Source organism: Centroberyx gerrardi, chromosome 14, assembly GCF_048128805.1.
Source record: "Centroberyx gerrardi isolate f3 chromosome 14, fCenGer3.hap1.cur.20231027, whole genome shotgun sequence".
In the NCBI taxonomy this organism is placed as follows: domain Eukaryota; kingdom Metazoa; phylum Chordata; class Actinopteri; order Beryciformes; family Berycidae; genus Centroberyx; species Centroberyx gerrardi.
The window spans coordinates 17,848,529-17,866,506 of NC_136010.1; the positions used below are offsets into that span (position 1 = coordinate 17,848,529).

The following is a 17,978-nucleotide window of genomic DNA, read 5'->3' on the forward strand; positions in this document are numbered from 1 at the left end:
ACAATATCACCTTCGAGGCAGTGTGGCAGGCAGAAGCAATGGATGACTGACCAATAAATCAATGTCAGAGCTGCAGAGTGGTAAGGCATATAAGATGGAGGGGTAGAATGCTATTGTATCGATAGCTGACTGTAGCTGATGGCTGCAGAAAAAAAAACAAAAAACAAAAAAAACCACCCAGACGTGTAAAAGGCAAGTCTCCATTTCTCCACTGAGCATCATTCATCAGCATCGTCCAATTAGCCACTCTAATAGCCTGGTACAGTCAGAATGAATGAGTTATTACAAAGCATTTCTCAGATGGCCATTTAGTCAGAACAGCTCTAAGTCCACCTTGTCAAATGTGGAGCAGTGCGTCCTAAATGTTGTCTGTGTTACTGGTGCTGAAGGTGAGGGGCGAGTGACTACATGTAGTCTGTTAAAGTATTATGATTCTCCATGGGAGGTGCTGCCTCAGACACAAATTGTGAAGGCTCAGGGCCAATGCGGCTGACTGTTCAATATGAGCCTCAACTTAATCCCATGGTGCTCACCTAGGCACGCACACACGCACGCACGCACACACGCACACACACACACCACAGACAGCAGTGTCAGGGGATAGAGAGCAGGAGCTGTCTGTAGGTCAAACCTGATGGCCTGTTTTTCATGCAGACGCTGTAGAGGCAAGCTGGAGGTGGAAAGGATGGAGAGAAAGGAGGTGTGAGCGCCTCAAAGTGAAAGTGAAAAGTGCAGTGTAATCCATATAGCGGCGAGTGGGGAATCATTAAAGGAGAATGTCATCCATTTTAAGAATTCACATATGTAATTCCTGTGCCCCAGGACAGGTCAGTCAGTACTTCAGAATGTGCACCACTCTTCCCTAATACTAGAATATGAACTTCATTTTGGTGTGACAATTCAGCATAGCATCTTATGGTTCACTGTCAATGGAGGCCCTGATTTTACATCCCAGTGACATCACAAACTCAAGGGTTCTCCCCTGATTTCCAGCTTTAGGCAAGAGTGGTGCAAGTTCACAAACACTGACAGAAATAACATGTGAATTCTTAAAATAGGCAGCATTCCCCTTTAAGACACAATGTTGCTGAGTGGGCCGGTGCTCTACGGCTCTCCTGTGACGTTACGTTCACTGTGTGTACAAAAAATAGCACAAACATTTTCAATTTGTTTATGATTTTGAATGAGCCTCTGTAGGGGTGTGCATAAGGAGGGTGAGGGAGGGAGTGTGTGGGGAGAGATAGGGAGGGAGAGACAGAGAGAGAGACAGAGAGACAGAGAGAGAGACAGAGAGAGAGAGAGAGAGAGAGAAGTAAAGTGTTAAATTAATATAAGAACTCACTGAGCAAGTTATGTCGGTCATAACTATGGTGATACTCAGCCTAAGTGAGTGCTTAAATTGAGAATAAAACGTCATGACGCATCTCTTTTGCTTCCCTAATACCCCTCTCTAAACCGACAACTTAAAGCCCATTATCTCCGAGAACCACCGTGCTGATCACTGCCTCTCCAGCTGAGGATTGAGACTGTTTGGGGAGCTGAACGAATAATAATAGCACCTCAGTGCATGGATCATTACATTGTTGTCTCACTGGAGATTTACTGATAAATGGCTCTGTGGGAGAAATAGAACTGTAACAGATTCACTCTCCAGCCCTTGCCCCCATTTCCTTGGTCGTTTTCTGCACTTTACATTAAGTTGACGTGTCTTAAATGTTTTTATTTCATGTCTTCTGTATACTTTGTCTGTTGTGAGCACGTATTGTGTTTATGCCTTGCTGCACACCCATGTTGCCCATTTCTTGAACTTGTAATAGGCAGTTGAGGATATCTATCACTGAGGCAATCACAGGAAGCATCAAACTTAAAGGATAAGTAGGCCATATGGGTCTGGTGACTTTGTCGGAGTCTCACATTGCCAGAGGTTTCAATGCTGAAAGAAGAGCTGATTTGTACCCCACTCACACACACTCGATTTTTCTTCCACATTTTGCTACCTGAAATATCAAATTGAACCAAAGCCCAAATATCTTCGGCTGTGACTGCAAGGAGATTAGAGTAGTGTCCTTGTCTGGCAAAGGACGCCTGAAAGGGCTTATCCAATCCTCAAAAGGTAGCTGAGTGGATGAAATTCTGAACTCATGCAACAGAAATTTCACATTCACCCCATCCACCTCTGGCTAAACCATTCATCCCCACACAAAAGCTCAAGCTTGGAAAACTGACATGGTGGTGACAACTCTGTGGGGGAATTTCTTTAATACACTCTGACTAATGCGGGGGTCCCACTTTTTTTCCCCCACCACAGGCTCAGCAGTCCTGACTGGGAATACATTAGGTGAGAGAATGCTGACATCAGCACAAAATGGCTGAAAAGTATACATTCTAGTGTAGTGTAAACTACGTCTCTGTGTATCTGTGCTTGTGTGGCCCATCCATCTCTGCTATCTCTCCCTTCCCTGTCCTCTCATTAGGATGCTGCTCTCTCCTCGGTCTATCCGGAGAACAGCCACAGGGGTCCCTCCAGTTTAAATGCGTTCTGAATTCATCTGGGCCCACGGGCCTGGGGGCACGGATCACTCACTCTGACCGTCTAAAGGACGGCCCATCAGCAGCATAGAAAGTTATAGTTTGCTCCCTCAAATAGGCTGTCACAAGCCAACAGAGAGCTTTGCAAAAGGGACTAAAGTAATTGTGAGAGGACACTAAAGTGCTCTTGGGCTTTAAAAAATTAAGGTATATCATGTGCTCAATCTTATCCCTGCACTGATGTTTTTCAAATGGCTAAATGGACAACAAAACACATCAACACCACCAGCGTTACCACAACAGGAAAATCAATTAATCCATTCTCAATCCTTGAGCTCGTAATGCATGCAGCCATTACCATATTTTCAATACTTATCCACACACTTTGGTGGCTCTGGCTCTTTGCAGCACAACCACTTTGTATTTGGCTCAACGGCAGAAATAAACAAGATTGAAGATGGAAAAGAAGAGAGAGTGAGGAGAGAGGAGACGTGGACCCTGTTGTGTTGAGATGAGATGAGATGAGATGGGTGCGTCCACAGAACAGACAAATGCTGTAAGTTCTGATCTCGCCTTTGTACCAAGCTAGCGAGTCCTTGCCGCTACTAGGTCACCTCCACCGACTTTAGACTTAAAGTAAATTCATTCTCCTCTAGCCGGCTCCATGAACACTAGCTTCAAACACAGTGATGTCCCCGAAGAAGTGCATCTGCGATACAGTCGCCTCGAATACAAACTAACTCTTTTCGCTGACCCTGTCACAACTGATGATACAGCCACCAAGACTGTGTTTAGAAGTAGAGTGAAAAGCAGCAGTTTGGTTTCAACAAGCATCACTTGTCAGTACGAGCTGGGACACGAGAACAGCGTGGCCAAACAGGAGCTTGTTTCATCGGGACATTTGCTCCGGGAGTCGATAAAAAGTGTCTAATTGGTTTCAAAAGCGGCTCGTCTCGGCTTCTGTGCTTGAACACAATACAATCACTGCTGTTATTGATCCACTTCTAGAAGGATCCTGCAGGGTAGGCAGAGATAGCAGCAGTCTGACTGGCGGAATAAACACTGTTTAATTAGTGATCTCACTACACAGTGGATACAGCGGGCGTGCTGTAGACCATTGTTGTTCGATTCCCGTGAGTCAGGACCCATGGGTGGGGCATGGGAAGATTAAAAGAAGCCCTCAAATCATTCGAGAGAGACTGGAGTGTAAAGCTGTTGGCTACGTTAGAGAGGTTAGTAAGTTAACTTAAATATAGAGTAGATTTTCTAGTTTATTTTTCACTGTAACACAAAATCTGGTTTGAACAAAGATGAAAATTACTTTGAGAATGTATTTCCCTTCAGAAAGTTTGAAAACCACTTCTCTAGAAAGACCATAACATATGCCATTTGAAGGATGCGAATATAGACAGCACTTTACTGTACCAAAAGTGCATATTTTTTAATATGCGTGGTCCCAGTGGGCTGACTGGTTGACTGTTTCTTAAAGATTAGAGGCCAGATTTGTTCCAATTGATGTGTAATCTTACTGGAACTCTGCCATCTGAGGATGAGAGAGAGATGGCTGTTCCTGTCTGCAAATGCATTTGATTTCTTGACCAGCAATCGTAAAAGCTCAGCTCTCGAGGAGCTGCCATGGCAGTATTAAATTCTTAATTACGTTTCACTCTGCTATGCTTCCTCAAGCATAAAGTGCAATAGTATGTAATATGAGAGTGAGTTTGTGTGTGCGCGTGCGCGCATGTTTATGCTGTTTAGAATCTATACACACACTGTGGACCAGTGTGGTAGTGTTTGGGGTGTGTGTGTGTGTGTATGTGTGTGTACGAGTTCAACTACTAGTAAGTACAGTTTAATTTAGCAAACTAGGCTAAAAATATCTACCCCGTGACATAGCCGATATAGCACCATGAAAGATGGCATTTCTCTCTTTTTTCCCAGTCCGACACAGAAGTGCAGCTGGGATCATCAAACACATTTAGAAAAGTTTAGGAAAGAAAAGGTGACATGGAGGGCAATTCTCATTTCCAAATGAGACCAAATTGCGACTCTTAAAGGTCAACATTTACTGAGGAGAGGAAACGTTGCTGAAAGGTTACTGCTTTTGTCTAAATCCTCTAAAGATTTCAGCAAGCCAGGTGGTCTGTAAGCCTTGTATAAAGATAGAAAATTGTCAGCTGTCTGCTTTGAAAAGGGGGGATTGAGGGCGAGGGAGGGCTGAGGAAGGAGTAGGAGGAGTGAAAGACTGAAAGAAAGGAGGAAGATTATACCTAGAACCTGACTTCAGAGACTTCAACACAGACTTTAACACGGATACTGATGTCACTGTGGGAGAGAGAGAGGGCTAGATAGATGGAGGCCGGCTCTATTCTCAGGTTATGTAAAGTTGATTGAAGATTATCCAAGCAGGTATCAAAGTATAGTGAGATTAGTCCGACACAGCTGACTTCTACAGCTATGGTATCTGTGCTGTAACAGACAACAGCATGACATTTACATTTCAGAATTATTCTGTTATTCATCAGTGTAAAGTTGCTAGTACTGCAATGCCATCAACAACAGTAGAATACCATTGCCCCTGATGGATGGATGACAAAGTTAGACATATTCATGTTGGATTGACATTATAAAATGCTGCTCCTGCCCCGGCTCCATCCACTCCACTGAGGCAGAATGGTGTTCAGGACAAAGCCTGCTCTCCAGAGCCCAACAAGCCCTGATTTACAACTCGCTGCCACTTAAATAACAATAACCACACACACACAATCAACACTGACCTTCATTTTAGGAAGCGATAAACATGGAACACAGTGTTGAAAGGCGGAACTTCTCACCTCTAACTGGGAAAGACCTAAACAGCACCTGTGACTGTCACTGTGGGTATTTCAGAGCATAGCAACCTCTTTGGACTCTACATGTACAAAACAATGGAAACACCACATGAAAAAGGAGTATAAGTTTGACAGAACTAAATCACAATTACAAAGGCAGCCACACATGCGAGTCATTATTAAACTGAATGCCAATTGGCAGAAGGTCTGACAATCACTGCATATGAGTTTTCAAAGCAACACATGAGGCAACTAACAGAGTTCTAAAGATGCCAAATAGATAGATAGATGACCGACTTGCAAGTGCAATGGTCAAAAAAAAATAAGCTAAATTATTTAATGTGGCAAGGGACCAGCCTTGAAAACTATGAGAACATACTGTATGTCAAGCATGGACAAGCTGCAAAAAGGCAAAAAGGAATCGCAGTTCCAAGTCAAATCGACAGAGACAGACGGACACTTAACAGGAAAGTTGCTGAACACCACAGAATTGAACCAAAACATCTGTGACACTGTCTCAACAAAAAGCTTTACAAAGCTAGTATTAATAGCAGGGCTTGTATCCAAGGCCGATGCACAAAGACGCATAATGTGAGCAATCACAATGCTCCCATGTTCCAAGATGATAGGCCACATACACACTACTAGACGAATTGTTAAAAAGAGTGGCTTGGCTTCATCGACACCACGTTGAAGTAAAATGCCTTCTATATTCTATCAACTTTTAATTTTTTGTCTGGCACCCATTGCAGCCCATCTGTAAACGGGATCCCTCTCTGAGTTGCCCTACCCAAGGTTTCTTCCTTTTATTCCTAATGAGGTTTTCATGCAAGTTTTTCCTTGTCCTCAGCTGATGGTCTAAGGCTGGGGCGTGTTGTTTTCATTTATTGTTTTCATAATGTGGGCGTTGTGAAGCCCTTTGAGACTGTAACTGTGATTAAAGGCTCTACAAACAAACTTAACTTGACTATAGCCGCCCCAATCCCCAGATCTAAACATCAATGAACCTTTATGGGAAGTTCTGGAGCGCAGAGTACCAGGGAAATTTCCACCTCTTTCTCTCAAAGAACTGGAGGCGTTTGCAGGTTTTTCATTCCAACCAAACACTACAGCAGCTCGTCTGACTCCTTAGCACACCTTAGCCAGAGAGGAAGGAGCTAATCAGTGTGAAATCAGCTGGTGTAGTGTTTGGTTGGAATGGAAACCTGCATACTCCCGATGGCACGGACCACAGTGTTGGAGGGAAGCTGTATGACAAGCCTGATGGAGGAGGGAAGAGTTTTCATCTTGACACACAACATGGCTGTCTCATTTAGAACGTGGCTCAGCCAGCCAGCTGGGACCCCCGTTCTCTCCTCCATCAATCCTCATTACTGACAAAAACAACAGGGCCAAGGCACAGTGGCGTCGCACACTGTGGGCTCTATAACCTTGTCAGCACGGCAACAGCATCACATTGCTTATTGAGACGCTCTTCCAGTCTGGCCAGGCAGCAGCTGCTTCTCAGGCGGCCTGCTGACTGTAGGTGAGAGGCAGTGAGAGGGTGTGACTCCTGAGCTGGAGACAGACTGGCTGAGTGGGAGAGTCTGAGGGTGCAGGACAGACCTGACTCAAAGCAGGCCTAATGATATTAAATCATCGATATGCTGTCAAAACCTTTGTTTACAGTAGCTTTGATAAGAACTGACACAGTGCTGTATGTCCCAGGCTATGGCAGATGTAAAAACTAGAGTAACACTTTCATTCCCACTTGTTCTGTTTGATACTAGAAAAAACTCAAAGAATCTGGTGGATGCTCTGGCTTTTTGCCTTATAAAATAAGTATTTGGACACATTGGCCAAGTCAACAGAACATTGGCCGAGTCAAAAAGCAAAGTCCTGTCACAAGACAGAAAAGAAACAAAAGTATGTAATTCAATTTCATAATGACTTATTAAATTCAATTATCTGAAGTAACTTTTCTTATCAAGACATCATTCAACCTTTGGTCTCTGCTGAAAGACAAATCAGAATCGGGTGATTGAATATAGTGGGAGGGGCCTCAAGGGGATTTCAGTAAATTGGGCTTCAGAGGAAGCTAATGGGATCATCTAACAGCTGATGGGAGGGATGCATCAATATCTGATTAATACACAAAGACACAAGCTAGACAGGGACACGCAGAGAAAGACAGAAAAGAAGATCATAAAAAAGAGGGAAGAAGTGACAAAAGTTGATGAACCAAACAAAAGAATGGTGATGTGAAACAGAGAAATATAGTGACTGAGGTTAAAGGAGGGATATTGTATAAGGGGATACAAGGAAGTGAGCAACTCACCATGTAGTGCAGGTCGTCGAAGCCGTTGAGCAGCAGCTTGCTCTCGTACTGCGGCAGCCCCACATGCTCCAGCCAGTCTCCTACGGGCTGGTCCAGCAGCCGGCCCGCAGCACCTGCCGACAGAGGGAAGCGCTTCAGTAGGGAGAAACCTTTCAGCCGGTAGCAGCGGCACTCGGAGGACGAGACGTGACATTGCCACATCATTCTCGGCCAGCAGAGCCGAGCGCACCAGCAACAGGAGGGCAGGGGAGACAGCGTCCTCAGTGGGCAGGGCGTCAGCTCCCGCAGGGCAGCGGGCGCCGAACCACGGTCACCTGAAACGGGTTGAACTACCCCTGCTCTCAGGGGTAAGGGGTGGAGGAGACGCTACAGGGGATGGAAGCTGGTTGGTTACCAGCTAAAATCCACTGAATACTTGGCTATGATAGTCAGCCCAGAACATGCCAAAAACACGTGTACGATCAACACATTGCTTCACTCAGAAAATGTGCCAAAAAAAAATCAAAATTTTACAACAAAGTCCCATCTGTCAGGAAGTAGCCTTTTCTGTCCAAAAATACAAGCACGCAGAACTCAGCTCATCCTATTAATTTCCAATTTTTAATGAGGAGAAACTCAGAGGGGCCAGAGAGGAGAGCAGCAGTTCCACAACAGCGGGGGAGTTTGTCCCGGGGAAGCGATTTGTTTCGGCCCAGTGGAAAGTTGTGAGCAGAACCAGGAGACAGTTAATTACCAAAGAGGCTCATCCCCGATTCACAGATCCGACCTAGTCAGCACATCATCCACCACACACACACTTCTGACAGGAATCTCCTACCTGAGAACATGACAGTGTGCATAAGGAAAGCAGCAGGACAGAGACGAGGTGCTAATCGAAAACCACAGAGCGATTGTAATGAGCTGAGACTGATCAAGAACAAAAGCTGTACTGAAGGCTGTAAACAGCCTGAGCCAAGAAACTGCTTAACCGTAGCAGCCTGACTTTCACAAGGACAGTTTGCCTCTACACCTGTAAACATTTGAATCTAATGTGTTAACTTACTTTCAAAGCAAACACAGCACAGATCTTCTACCATTGAAGCAGCTATTTTAAGAAAAGATCAGAGCAGTTTTGTTTGGTGTGATTAACTTTCACTCTTAAGATTTCAAATCAATTCTATCTGCCCATGAGAAAGACTTCCATATTCACTAGATTGGTTTTATCTTGTGCAGGAAGATAGATAAAGAACTGCAACTTACTATAACAACAAGATATCACAATATAAGATGAATGAAGCTGCAAATTAATCAATAACGCTTCTTTTTTTCCCCCTCGCCACTGCACTCTTTACCTACCCAACCTACTACAAACCCCATCCTGTTCCAGTGGAGATTCCCACGTCATACTACCCATTTTTGGCCACTCCAGGAGCGAATACATTTATGAAAAAAAAAGAAAATCCGGGGAAGTATCCAATCAGCTACTTGAACAAGCGCTTTAGGAACGGCCGGTCCCCAGGCTCAACTCCTCTGCAGACAAGAGAGTGATAAAGCTGCCTCTCCTCAGTCTGGCACAGTGTGTGAGATGCTGCCACCTCTACAAAAAAGCCTCTGTAGTCCACAGATGCTTCAGGCTGATGAACAGTCAATCCCACAGATGCCGGGGTGGCGTCCTTCTATTGTCCTGGCTGTTCACAGTTCTGCTGCCTGCAATTCCTCTCTCCTCCCTCCCTCCCTCACTCACTCTCTCTCTCTCTCTCTCTCTCCCCTCACTTGCGTCTCTCCACTCCTCCCTCCCCCTCTTCTCTCCCTCCTCCTCTCTCTCTCTCTGAGACACTGCAGGTGGCTGCTCTTTGTCAGTGTGAACTGCTGTTTCAGCTACAGACCCCTGCCCCTTATCACTTGCATTTGCTCTTGACTTTCCCCTGCTTCTACATCTCAGTCTCTTCTTTTCTCACACTTTTTAAACATGTTTTTCTCACCCCCCCCCCCCCCCCCCTCCCTCCATCTATTTTCTCTGATGAGGAAGTCGATCAGTGGAAAGCAGAAGGGGACAAGGGGCTGCAGGCGCAGAGCCCCATCAGCTAGAGACATCACAGCTCTTCACAGTCAACACTGAGAGGAGGTAAACACCGGACTGAACCGGAGAGAGGGAGAAACAGCGCTGCGGCTTCTCGCACGTGCATCAAACAGAGAGCCTCTCTCAGAGATTTCTTCTCCAGCGCGTCCCCTGATGGCCCGCTGACAGCAGCTTCATTGAGATGGAGCCGTGGGCAAGGCGGCTGAAAGGCTGACGCTCAGACATACAGAGGAGCGGATTCAGGTTCAAACCAGCCACATACAAGCCGTGGTGGGAAGGGCAGGAACAGCTTTACTGCAGTAGTCTCGGTTTTCTTCAAGTCTACAAAGCAAAATGAGCTCATCCCCTGACATACATGCTGGTTAATATTTAAACAGCTCACTCTAATGCAGACCATAACAAACACGGGGGGGAGAATGAGAAGATAGACAAGTTTGTGCTCAGGAATAGTTACAGTACATCTACTGCATTGCTTAAACATATTGAGCGTTGTGGCTTAGGCTGCGCTTTCAGTGTAAACTGGAGGTGAATGTATGATAATGGGAGAGGTGGAAGCTGACAGGAACGGAGTCGATGGTTCTGGTATACTACCACAGTCCCAGGGTGCCATCCATCAGCCCTAAGGACAGGCAAGCCACATGCTACTGAAAAACCTCACAGAAAAACAGGGCAGCAGGCGCAGAATCCCTGCTGCCAAGAAATCATATTACAAATTACTAAGTTAGATCTAATAACGTGGCCTACAGGCACTTTGGTCTTAAATTGTAGATATATACCTGGTACCCTCCAATGATAGTAATTTGTCCATTTGGGGTGTATTGCACTTTATTGAAAAGAGCAGAACCAGAGTAGGGAACAGCGTATATATCACCAGGCCCCTTAGCAAGTCACTGTGGGGAATGGGAATGTTATTGCAGCCTACAGGTTTAAAGGCACAATGTGGGCTAGGCACTGAGCTGATCCAAAGCCTCGTCCTGCCCTTCACTGAAGCTGCTGATGCTGATTCCTCTGCTCATCTGTTCTATTAAAACAGACCAACTGTCAGTCGTCACCTCAATCATGATTTATTCTGGGCTGCCTCCCTTCATTAACTATGTCTTTCAGGAGGCTGCTTGGTTTCCCTTGAAGGTATTCAGAAGGATGAAATAACTTGGAGGATGATTACAAAGAAACTCCAAACAGGTTTGGCGTGCAAGGCATGAAGTCTGGGTCCACTACAAGAATGTCTAGAGACAAATGAGACAACCTCTGTCAAAGAACCTCCCATGGCAATAAATCCAGCAATCCCATCTGCATCACACACTTATAAATTCTGATGGTAGGTTTTGAAGAAATAACAGACAATGAAATGCGCACTAAAGCTGTCCATACTTTGAATTATCTCTGCCTATGGCCAAGTGGGTAATTAAGAATTTTATCTTCAAGCCTGAGGCTCATGGCAAGATTCACAATACATAAATAATACAACAGTGGTGACATTTATTACAGAAGTGAGTAAAAGGAGATAAAATTGAGCGCCAAGAACTGATAAAAACTATACAATTTACTCTTTTCCCCTTTAAATCCTCAACATGCACCGATAATTACAAAGATAACACCAGCTGGCCACTTTGCAAAGACAGGTTTTTTTTGTTTTTTTTTGGGGGGGGGGGGTTGACAAAAAGAGAGTTAATTTTAACAGGAAAGTAAATTTGCGTAACAATAAAGTTATGCAAGAGTGAGGGCTATTTGGGAAATAACACACGCTCTTATCTATTTAATTTTCCAGGTGTTGACCTCTATCAGCAGAGAATTGGAAGTGGTTAGCAGATTTTAGCCAGTAACCAATTAACATTTCACAACATGAAATGACAATAATGGTAATACTCTACCTGGTGTAGCATAATGCTGATCTCTGGAAAAATCGATGCCAGCACCAATCAGTGTCATGATCTTCTCGATCTGAGGACAGGAACAGAGAAGAAGACAGATGAGAACCTGGAGGAGCCTTCAGAGTTTAGCCTCCACCTCTCACCAACAAAATGCCAAGAAAAGCCCCCATGCCTTTAAACAATAAACCATCAGTTACAGTCACCCTGCAAAAGGAAATGAGAGCGTTAAGAGTATCTATGAGAGCAATTTGACAGACGTTTCTGGGAAGACACATAAAATGAAATTTTTGAAATGCATTTAAGCAACCGCTTTGTGAGTGACTGGCTTTATGTATCCTTTATGCCCAAGGCATTGCAATCATTTCAATTGTTTCATATTGGAAGAGCTACTAGGGTGACATATTTCTTTGACAAGACACTGCTGCCTTACACAGATACTGATTTACACAGGCTTCTCAGTCTCAAAATTTGGTGTAAATGATCACAAAGCAAAGGTTTTGTCTGGGCAATTAAATTAAGTGAGAAACTGACAGAAGTAAAGCAGGTCTACCGAAATTATACACAAACAAGACCAAGTGGTTCAGGCTTTCCTTGTATTTCTATTGAGTACTCAAGGGGAAGGAAACATTTTATAGCAAATTCAATTTTATCTGCATCATAATGTTTGGGCCAATAACAATTACACCAATTAGCCCATGTGTCAAGTCAACTGAGGCTCTTATTACACAGTATAAAAGCAGTATGGTATACAGTGATACTGAGAAGAAAGACCTGTAACTGAACAAAGATGCCCAGACCACCATGCCTTCTTACAGTCCAGTTTCATGCATCATACATCTCTAAATAATGCATGTGAACATTACTATGGTGTTGTCTCCAAGCATATTCCCTAATCATTGACACATAAGCATGCACACATGGACACACACACACACACACACACACACACACACACACATATAGACTGTCATTTCCCTCAAATGCACTGATAGGTGGATTGAAGCAGCAGTGCCCCAGAGTAGCAATATTACACCTGTCACACAACAGGAGTAAGGCTCCCTCCTCCAATCCAATCCAAGAGTGTGTGTGCACATGTGTACTATATGTTGAAATGGAGGGGGAAGAAAACGGAGGAGCAGAAATAGACAATGGCTGTTGCCACACCTGTCAGACAGTGTGACCCCAGCTCTTCTTAGTGGATAAGACCACTTTTCATAGCTTGGAGTAAATAGCTGCTGTGGGTCACTGACACCATATTCAGTCATGTCTGTGTGGGCCTATTGCAGGAAAATAACCTTTGGCAAAGTAGCTATCTTGGTTGTGCCTTTTTGACAGCGTGTTATGGATCGCAAAAAAATGATGGACTTGCTGCTGGCTTGACAGAGTACAAGTCCTGTCTATTGTTCCAGAAGCCACCTGGTTAGATGGCAGTCTTCATTAGTATCAAAACTTATGTTAATACTGTGCCACCAGGAGACCGAAATCTACATTTGTGAAGTGCTCATCATTATGAATCATCAATCAGTAGGTAAATGTTTAAATAATATAGTGGTATGAAAATTGGAAGGGAAATGTCTGTCAGAGGAGCAGAGAGAGAAAGCTTACGTTGAAGAATCATGCACCAATTTAAAAGAGTTGCTATCAGACCGGTTAACTAGTTAAATTAAGGCTTCTAGACCTGCTAAAAGAAAGAAATGAAATACTGAAATGAAACACATAATCACTGAGATTATGTCATTCCAAAAAGCTTTCTGAAGCCTGAAAGGATCCCATCTATCTCTGAAAAGAATGCCCCAGAAGAAGAGAGACCCCACCGCCGAAGGACCAGGAGATATTTATATGAAGGTGGTGATCTTACGCTGTCAAAGGAATTAGCTCTTCGTGGTTTTGTGGTGGGAGAAGCCGTCGGTGTCTGCTGAGAGAGAGTTAGGGTTTTTGTTTTGCTTTCCTTCCTTGTCCCCATCTACAAATCATCCTGCCAACTATCTTACTTTCATCCCAACTGTTTTATACAAGAGCCCCTACACCTTTGATATTGAAAACATAAAACTAAATGTAATATGCTGTTTGGCATTGATATATACTGAACAGAGGAGCATTGAGTTGAGGAGGTGAGACTATTATCAACAAAAAAACTGTAGAGAAATCATTGTGCAACCTGCGGATCACAGTCTGCTGCAGTGTACGACATTAGTCTTCTGAAATGGCTTCTCTCTCATTCCTGTTCAAAGTTAATCCTGAGCACCTTCAGTATGAGGAAGACTCTTCATTTCCACTTCAATGCAGAGGGAGGCGGGGGGAAGGAAAAGTGTGAGAGAAGGGGCGATGGGAGGCGAGGGAGAGCATGGAGAGGATGAAAGTATTTTCTTCATCCATCTCCCTGTTACCTCTCCATTCTGTTTATTACAAAGCTGCATATAGACCAGATGGTAGAGGAGTCACACATCTCTGTCACCGCTAGCTCTACAAAAAACCTTCATCTCTCAGCACCTCATATTCACTACAACAGTCAGACAACACCATAGGAATCTTGATAGTGAGTCTGCATCGCTTCTCCTACCTGAGTAAAGATCGAGATGAGTCAACAGAACATTGATAGCTTGTGCGTGTGTGTGTGTGTGTGTGTGTGTGTGTGTAGAGGGTCTTACCATACCTTAGAAATTACAAAAGCTGATTTTACCAAACAGAACAAAAGATCCACAGGCTAATGTGTCACATTACATTTTAATCAGGACACTGTGTACATTTACTATGACAGTGCTAAAAAGGAACTCCTGGAGTCTTTTTAGTTTCTTACATGCTTTCGGAAAGTTGATCAACAAAAAATAACAACCATGAATATTTCCTATTCTTTTCTTACACAGACATAAATGAGCTTTTCCATGGTCAGACCTGACTTGGAAGGGGAGGATCCTCTCTTACTCTCAGTACTAAGACCAGGCAGGTGTTGGATAAAGAGCTGCGGGACAGAAGCGGTTGGACTGAACCATGTGGCAAATAAGGGGGTGGAGATGGGTGGGTGGTGTTTGATCTATTTCCCCCCTCCCACCAAATTAAGAATGCCCCTCTCTGGCGCTGCAAACTCAACAATATAAACAGCATGAGACACGATCTCTCTCTTTAAATATTCTAAGTGGGTAGCCATCATCTCTCCAGCAGGGATGTGACTGATGAAAAGCTCCTACTGCATGTCCACTGACCACTGTGCTGGGCTTGGCTATCTCTTGGCTATCTCTACAAATCCTCTTACATATCCTCTGTAGAGAATTTGTTACAAAGTCTCACCGTTTTTATGTTGCCCTCGTAATACCCTAAATTATTAGACGTCAGCTGGACAAAGCCAATTAGCAACCTGTTGATGAAAGCCGGCGGTCCTCTGGGGTCCAATATGTAATCACACACACACAGAGCTGTCGTAGGCTGCTGTGATAATGAGGACAGGCCAGTGCTCTCCTCTTATAAAGTGACCCAGGTCTCTGCTGAACTGAGGATAAAAACCCTGTGAGAGTGGCATCAGGTCTCAGCAATGAGCAGAATGGGAACAATAAGGAGTGGTGATCTCACTCTGAGAGGCTCTGCTATTCAGCTGCCACTGCCATTTCTTTGGCTCTCAGGAGAAAAGACACAGCTACAGAGTTGTATACAGGGTAGCAGGGGTCTTAATATTCTGTCACTCCACTGCAGCATCTGCACTAACTGCCCATCAGTCTCTGCAGTGGTCTCAGTGCGAGGATACCTTACTCTGAATGCATCCAGCTGCAGCATACAGGAGACCTTGTGGTGTCTACATAGAGAATGACTGATGGCATTAAACATGCACGCTGCAGCAGATGTCAGCATACCAACCTGTCTCATCTAAACACACTGTATGTATGTGTATGGATGCACAAACACACACACACAGTTATACAGTAACAGCTATAAAGTAAGTAGCTTCGTTCAATCTTGAAGTCTTGGCTTCCCCCATCTAATATAAAGGAAGGGTGAATACTAGCCGGTCCAATCGGCTTTAGAAGCAGCCACCATGACAGGCAGTTGTGATATAGTGCTGGAGCTGGGTAAATATATCCTTATCGGGGGACACAGCCCAGTGATTTCCTCAAGGTAAAACACATCCACAACAGGGGAGTGTCTGCATTTCATGCTGGAGGACAAGAAAGCCCAGTGCCTTGAGAGTTAATAGAGGAGGGAGAGGAATGTGTTTTTGTGTTGCAGAGTCTAATCAATACAGAGACCTGGAGCGGAGGGGACTCCATTGTGAGAGGGGCTCACTATAGGCAAGGAGATACAATGAGCAGGGTCAGAAGTCACTGACGAGGTGGAGGTCAACAGCTGAACAGCTAGGAGGGATGAGAGATGGTCAGGGTGAGATTAAAGACACATGAGCCCATTTATCAAGCTTCTCAAAAGTAGGAGCGCTGGTCTAGGATCACAGAGCAGAATAACTTGACAGCTATTTCACTGTGATCTGAAAACATAAACTGAGCAGTCTTTCTTTGAGAATCTTGACAAATCCAGGTCCCGGTATCCATCAGGGAACTGAGACTCAGACACGGGGGGGGGGGGGGGGGGGGGTGAGCAGTGGGGCTGAGGGATGGCTGGCAGAGCTGGTTCAGGGTGAAATAAAGGGCTGCCACAGAGAGAGTGTGCCCAGACCACCGGCCTCACATTGGCAAGCTGGCACCAAAATGGGGGTTGGATGGAAACTAGGAAGACTGTAAGGTATCCAGAGAACACAAACACGCCACCCTCTGAGGAGCTGCCAGCGCCTCTATACTACACTGGGACAAAGCACTGTCAGCAGTCCCATCAACATCCTCCTGAAATAGCCAAGTGTGTCTGGAAATCGCTCACTGTCACGCTTGTGCTTTTGAGCACTGTGCCCCTTGCAACTCAACAACTTTGAAACTCTTTCCCAAGAGATGCACTGCAAATATACATCTCTTCCACTGAGTTTAAATCCTCAGCACAACAGGGCAGAGATAGGGAATCCCTTGTCTCCATTGACTGCACTGATAGAGGAACACTTATATCAACAAAATCGGGGGTGCATGTCTTCCGTCTCCTGTGGTTCTCCTGTGTTCTCCTCCTGGCGGGGATTAGAGAATAGAGTTCCCCTGCTGGCTGCACCAGGCCGTGACACACACCCAGAGTTTGGGTTTGATCCCAGCACGTCAAATCCAGGGGAATTCACGCTAACAAGCAGCAAGGGTAGTTCTCTCCTCACAGTCACATAAAGAAAGGAGCTGAACCAAATCCACAACGGGCTTATCAACACAGCTATAAAAGAAGAATGGCAATAAAGAACAGAGAAATGCTCCAGAAACTGCCCGTGGAGTTTAAAATGCCACAGAGGATTAACCATTCAAACACTCAAGCACACTCAAAAAAGATGGGCAATATGAGGGAGAGGTTTGTGCTTTCCCCATTCTATTAGGCTGCATTTAGCAAATAAAGCAAGTAGCTAAAACCGGCACATAGCAAACAAGTCAGCCGTACAAAACGCAAGAAATATAACAACCAAAGAAGTGCTAAAAAGCATCAATTCTTTCCCCATTCAATTCATTCATGGCAGGTAGAAAAGATTAATGAGACTCCAGTAGAGCTGCTGCATGTAAGGGAATCAATACTCACAAAAGCTGGTTTCATAGTGGCTACTGGATCTGTGTGGTGCCAATCGAAAATCAAGTTAAAAGTGAACTGTGGGCTGTAGATGACGGCCCTCTCCTTCTGTCTCTATCTGTCTGCAGCTCTCTTTCTCTCTCTCTCTCCTCCCATCTGTGGAGCTCGGTCTGCTGGCCCACACAATGTGCCCCCTGGATTGTCATGTTCAGTCTGATCCCAGGACCAAGACCAACCCGCATTAGCATGCGCTTTACACACCAGCACACACCCGCACATACTGCACAAAACACACACTTACTCAGACACACACGCGCTCACACACACACACACAGAGCTCCTTAAATGGAGAGATGCATAGGCCAAGACCTCATGCAAGTCAAATCTCCTCGTCTTGAAACCAGGAGGCAGTGTATCCGAGGGTCTGTGTAGCCTATGTAAAGAAAAGGAGGGGGAGAAGGAATAAGACTGATATAGAGAGAAAGAGAAAGAGGGTGTGAGAACGGGAATAGTTGGCAGACTAGAGACAATGAAAAAAATTTTTTTTGGAGGGGCGTGTGCATGGGGTGGAGGGGTGCCGTCCTGGGACCCCTCGCCCAGATGCTGTCACACAGCTCAGTAGAGTGTTCCAGAGCAGCCAGCCGTGACCGGCAAGATGGCTGCCACAGAGCCCGCCGCCTGCATCTCACAGCAACAGTAGATGGGGGGAGAAAATAGACGGACGGATATCTGCCTAGACAGAGGGAGGA

The 17,978-nt window shown here is 44.9% G+C and overlaps 1 protein-coding gene across 9 annotated transcripts in view; it reads right to left on the reverse strand.

Annotated features, from left to right (window-relative positions):
* Positions 1–17,978, reverse strand: part of anks1aa (ankyrin repeat and sterile alpha motif domain containing 1Aa) — a 66,870-nt gene that overhangs the window by 10,902 nt on the left and 37,990 nt on the right. For 5 of the 9 annotated variants that reach the window (XM_078288074.1, XM_071894535.2, XM_078288073.1 and 2 more), the window contains 3 exons: positions 13,466–13,522; positions 11,608–11,677; positions 7,678–7,790 (listed from right to left, as the gene is read on the reverse strand). In XM_078288074.1, coding sequence (XP_078144200.1) covers positions 7,678–7,790; positions 11,608–11,677; positions 13,466–13,522 — 240 coding nt within the window. The remainder of the gene's footprint in view (positions 1–7,677; positions 7,791–11,607; positions 11,678–13,465; positions 13,523–17,978) is intronic. The other 4 variants (XM_078288071.1, XM_078288075.1, XM_071894539.2 and 1 more) reach the window with 2 other exon arrangements.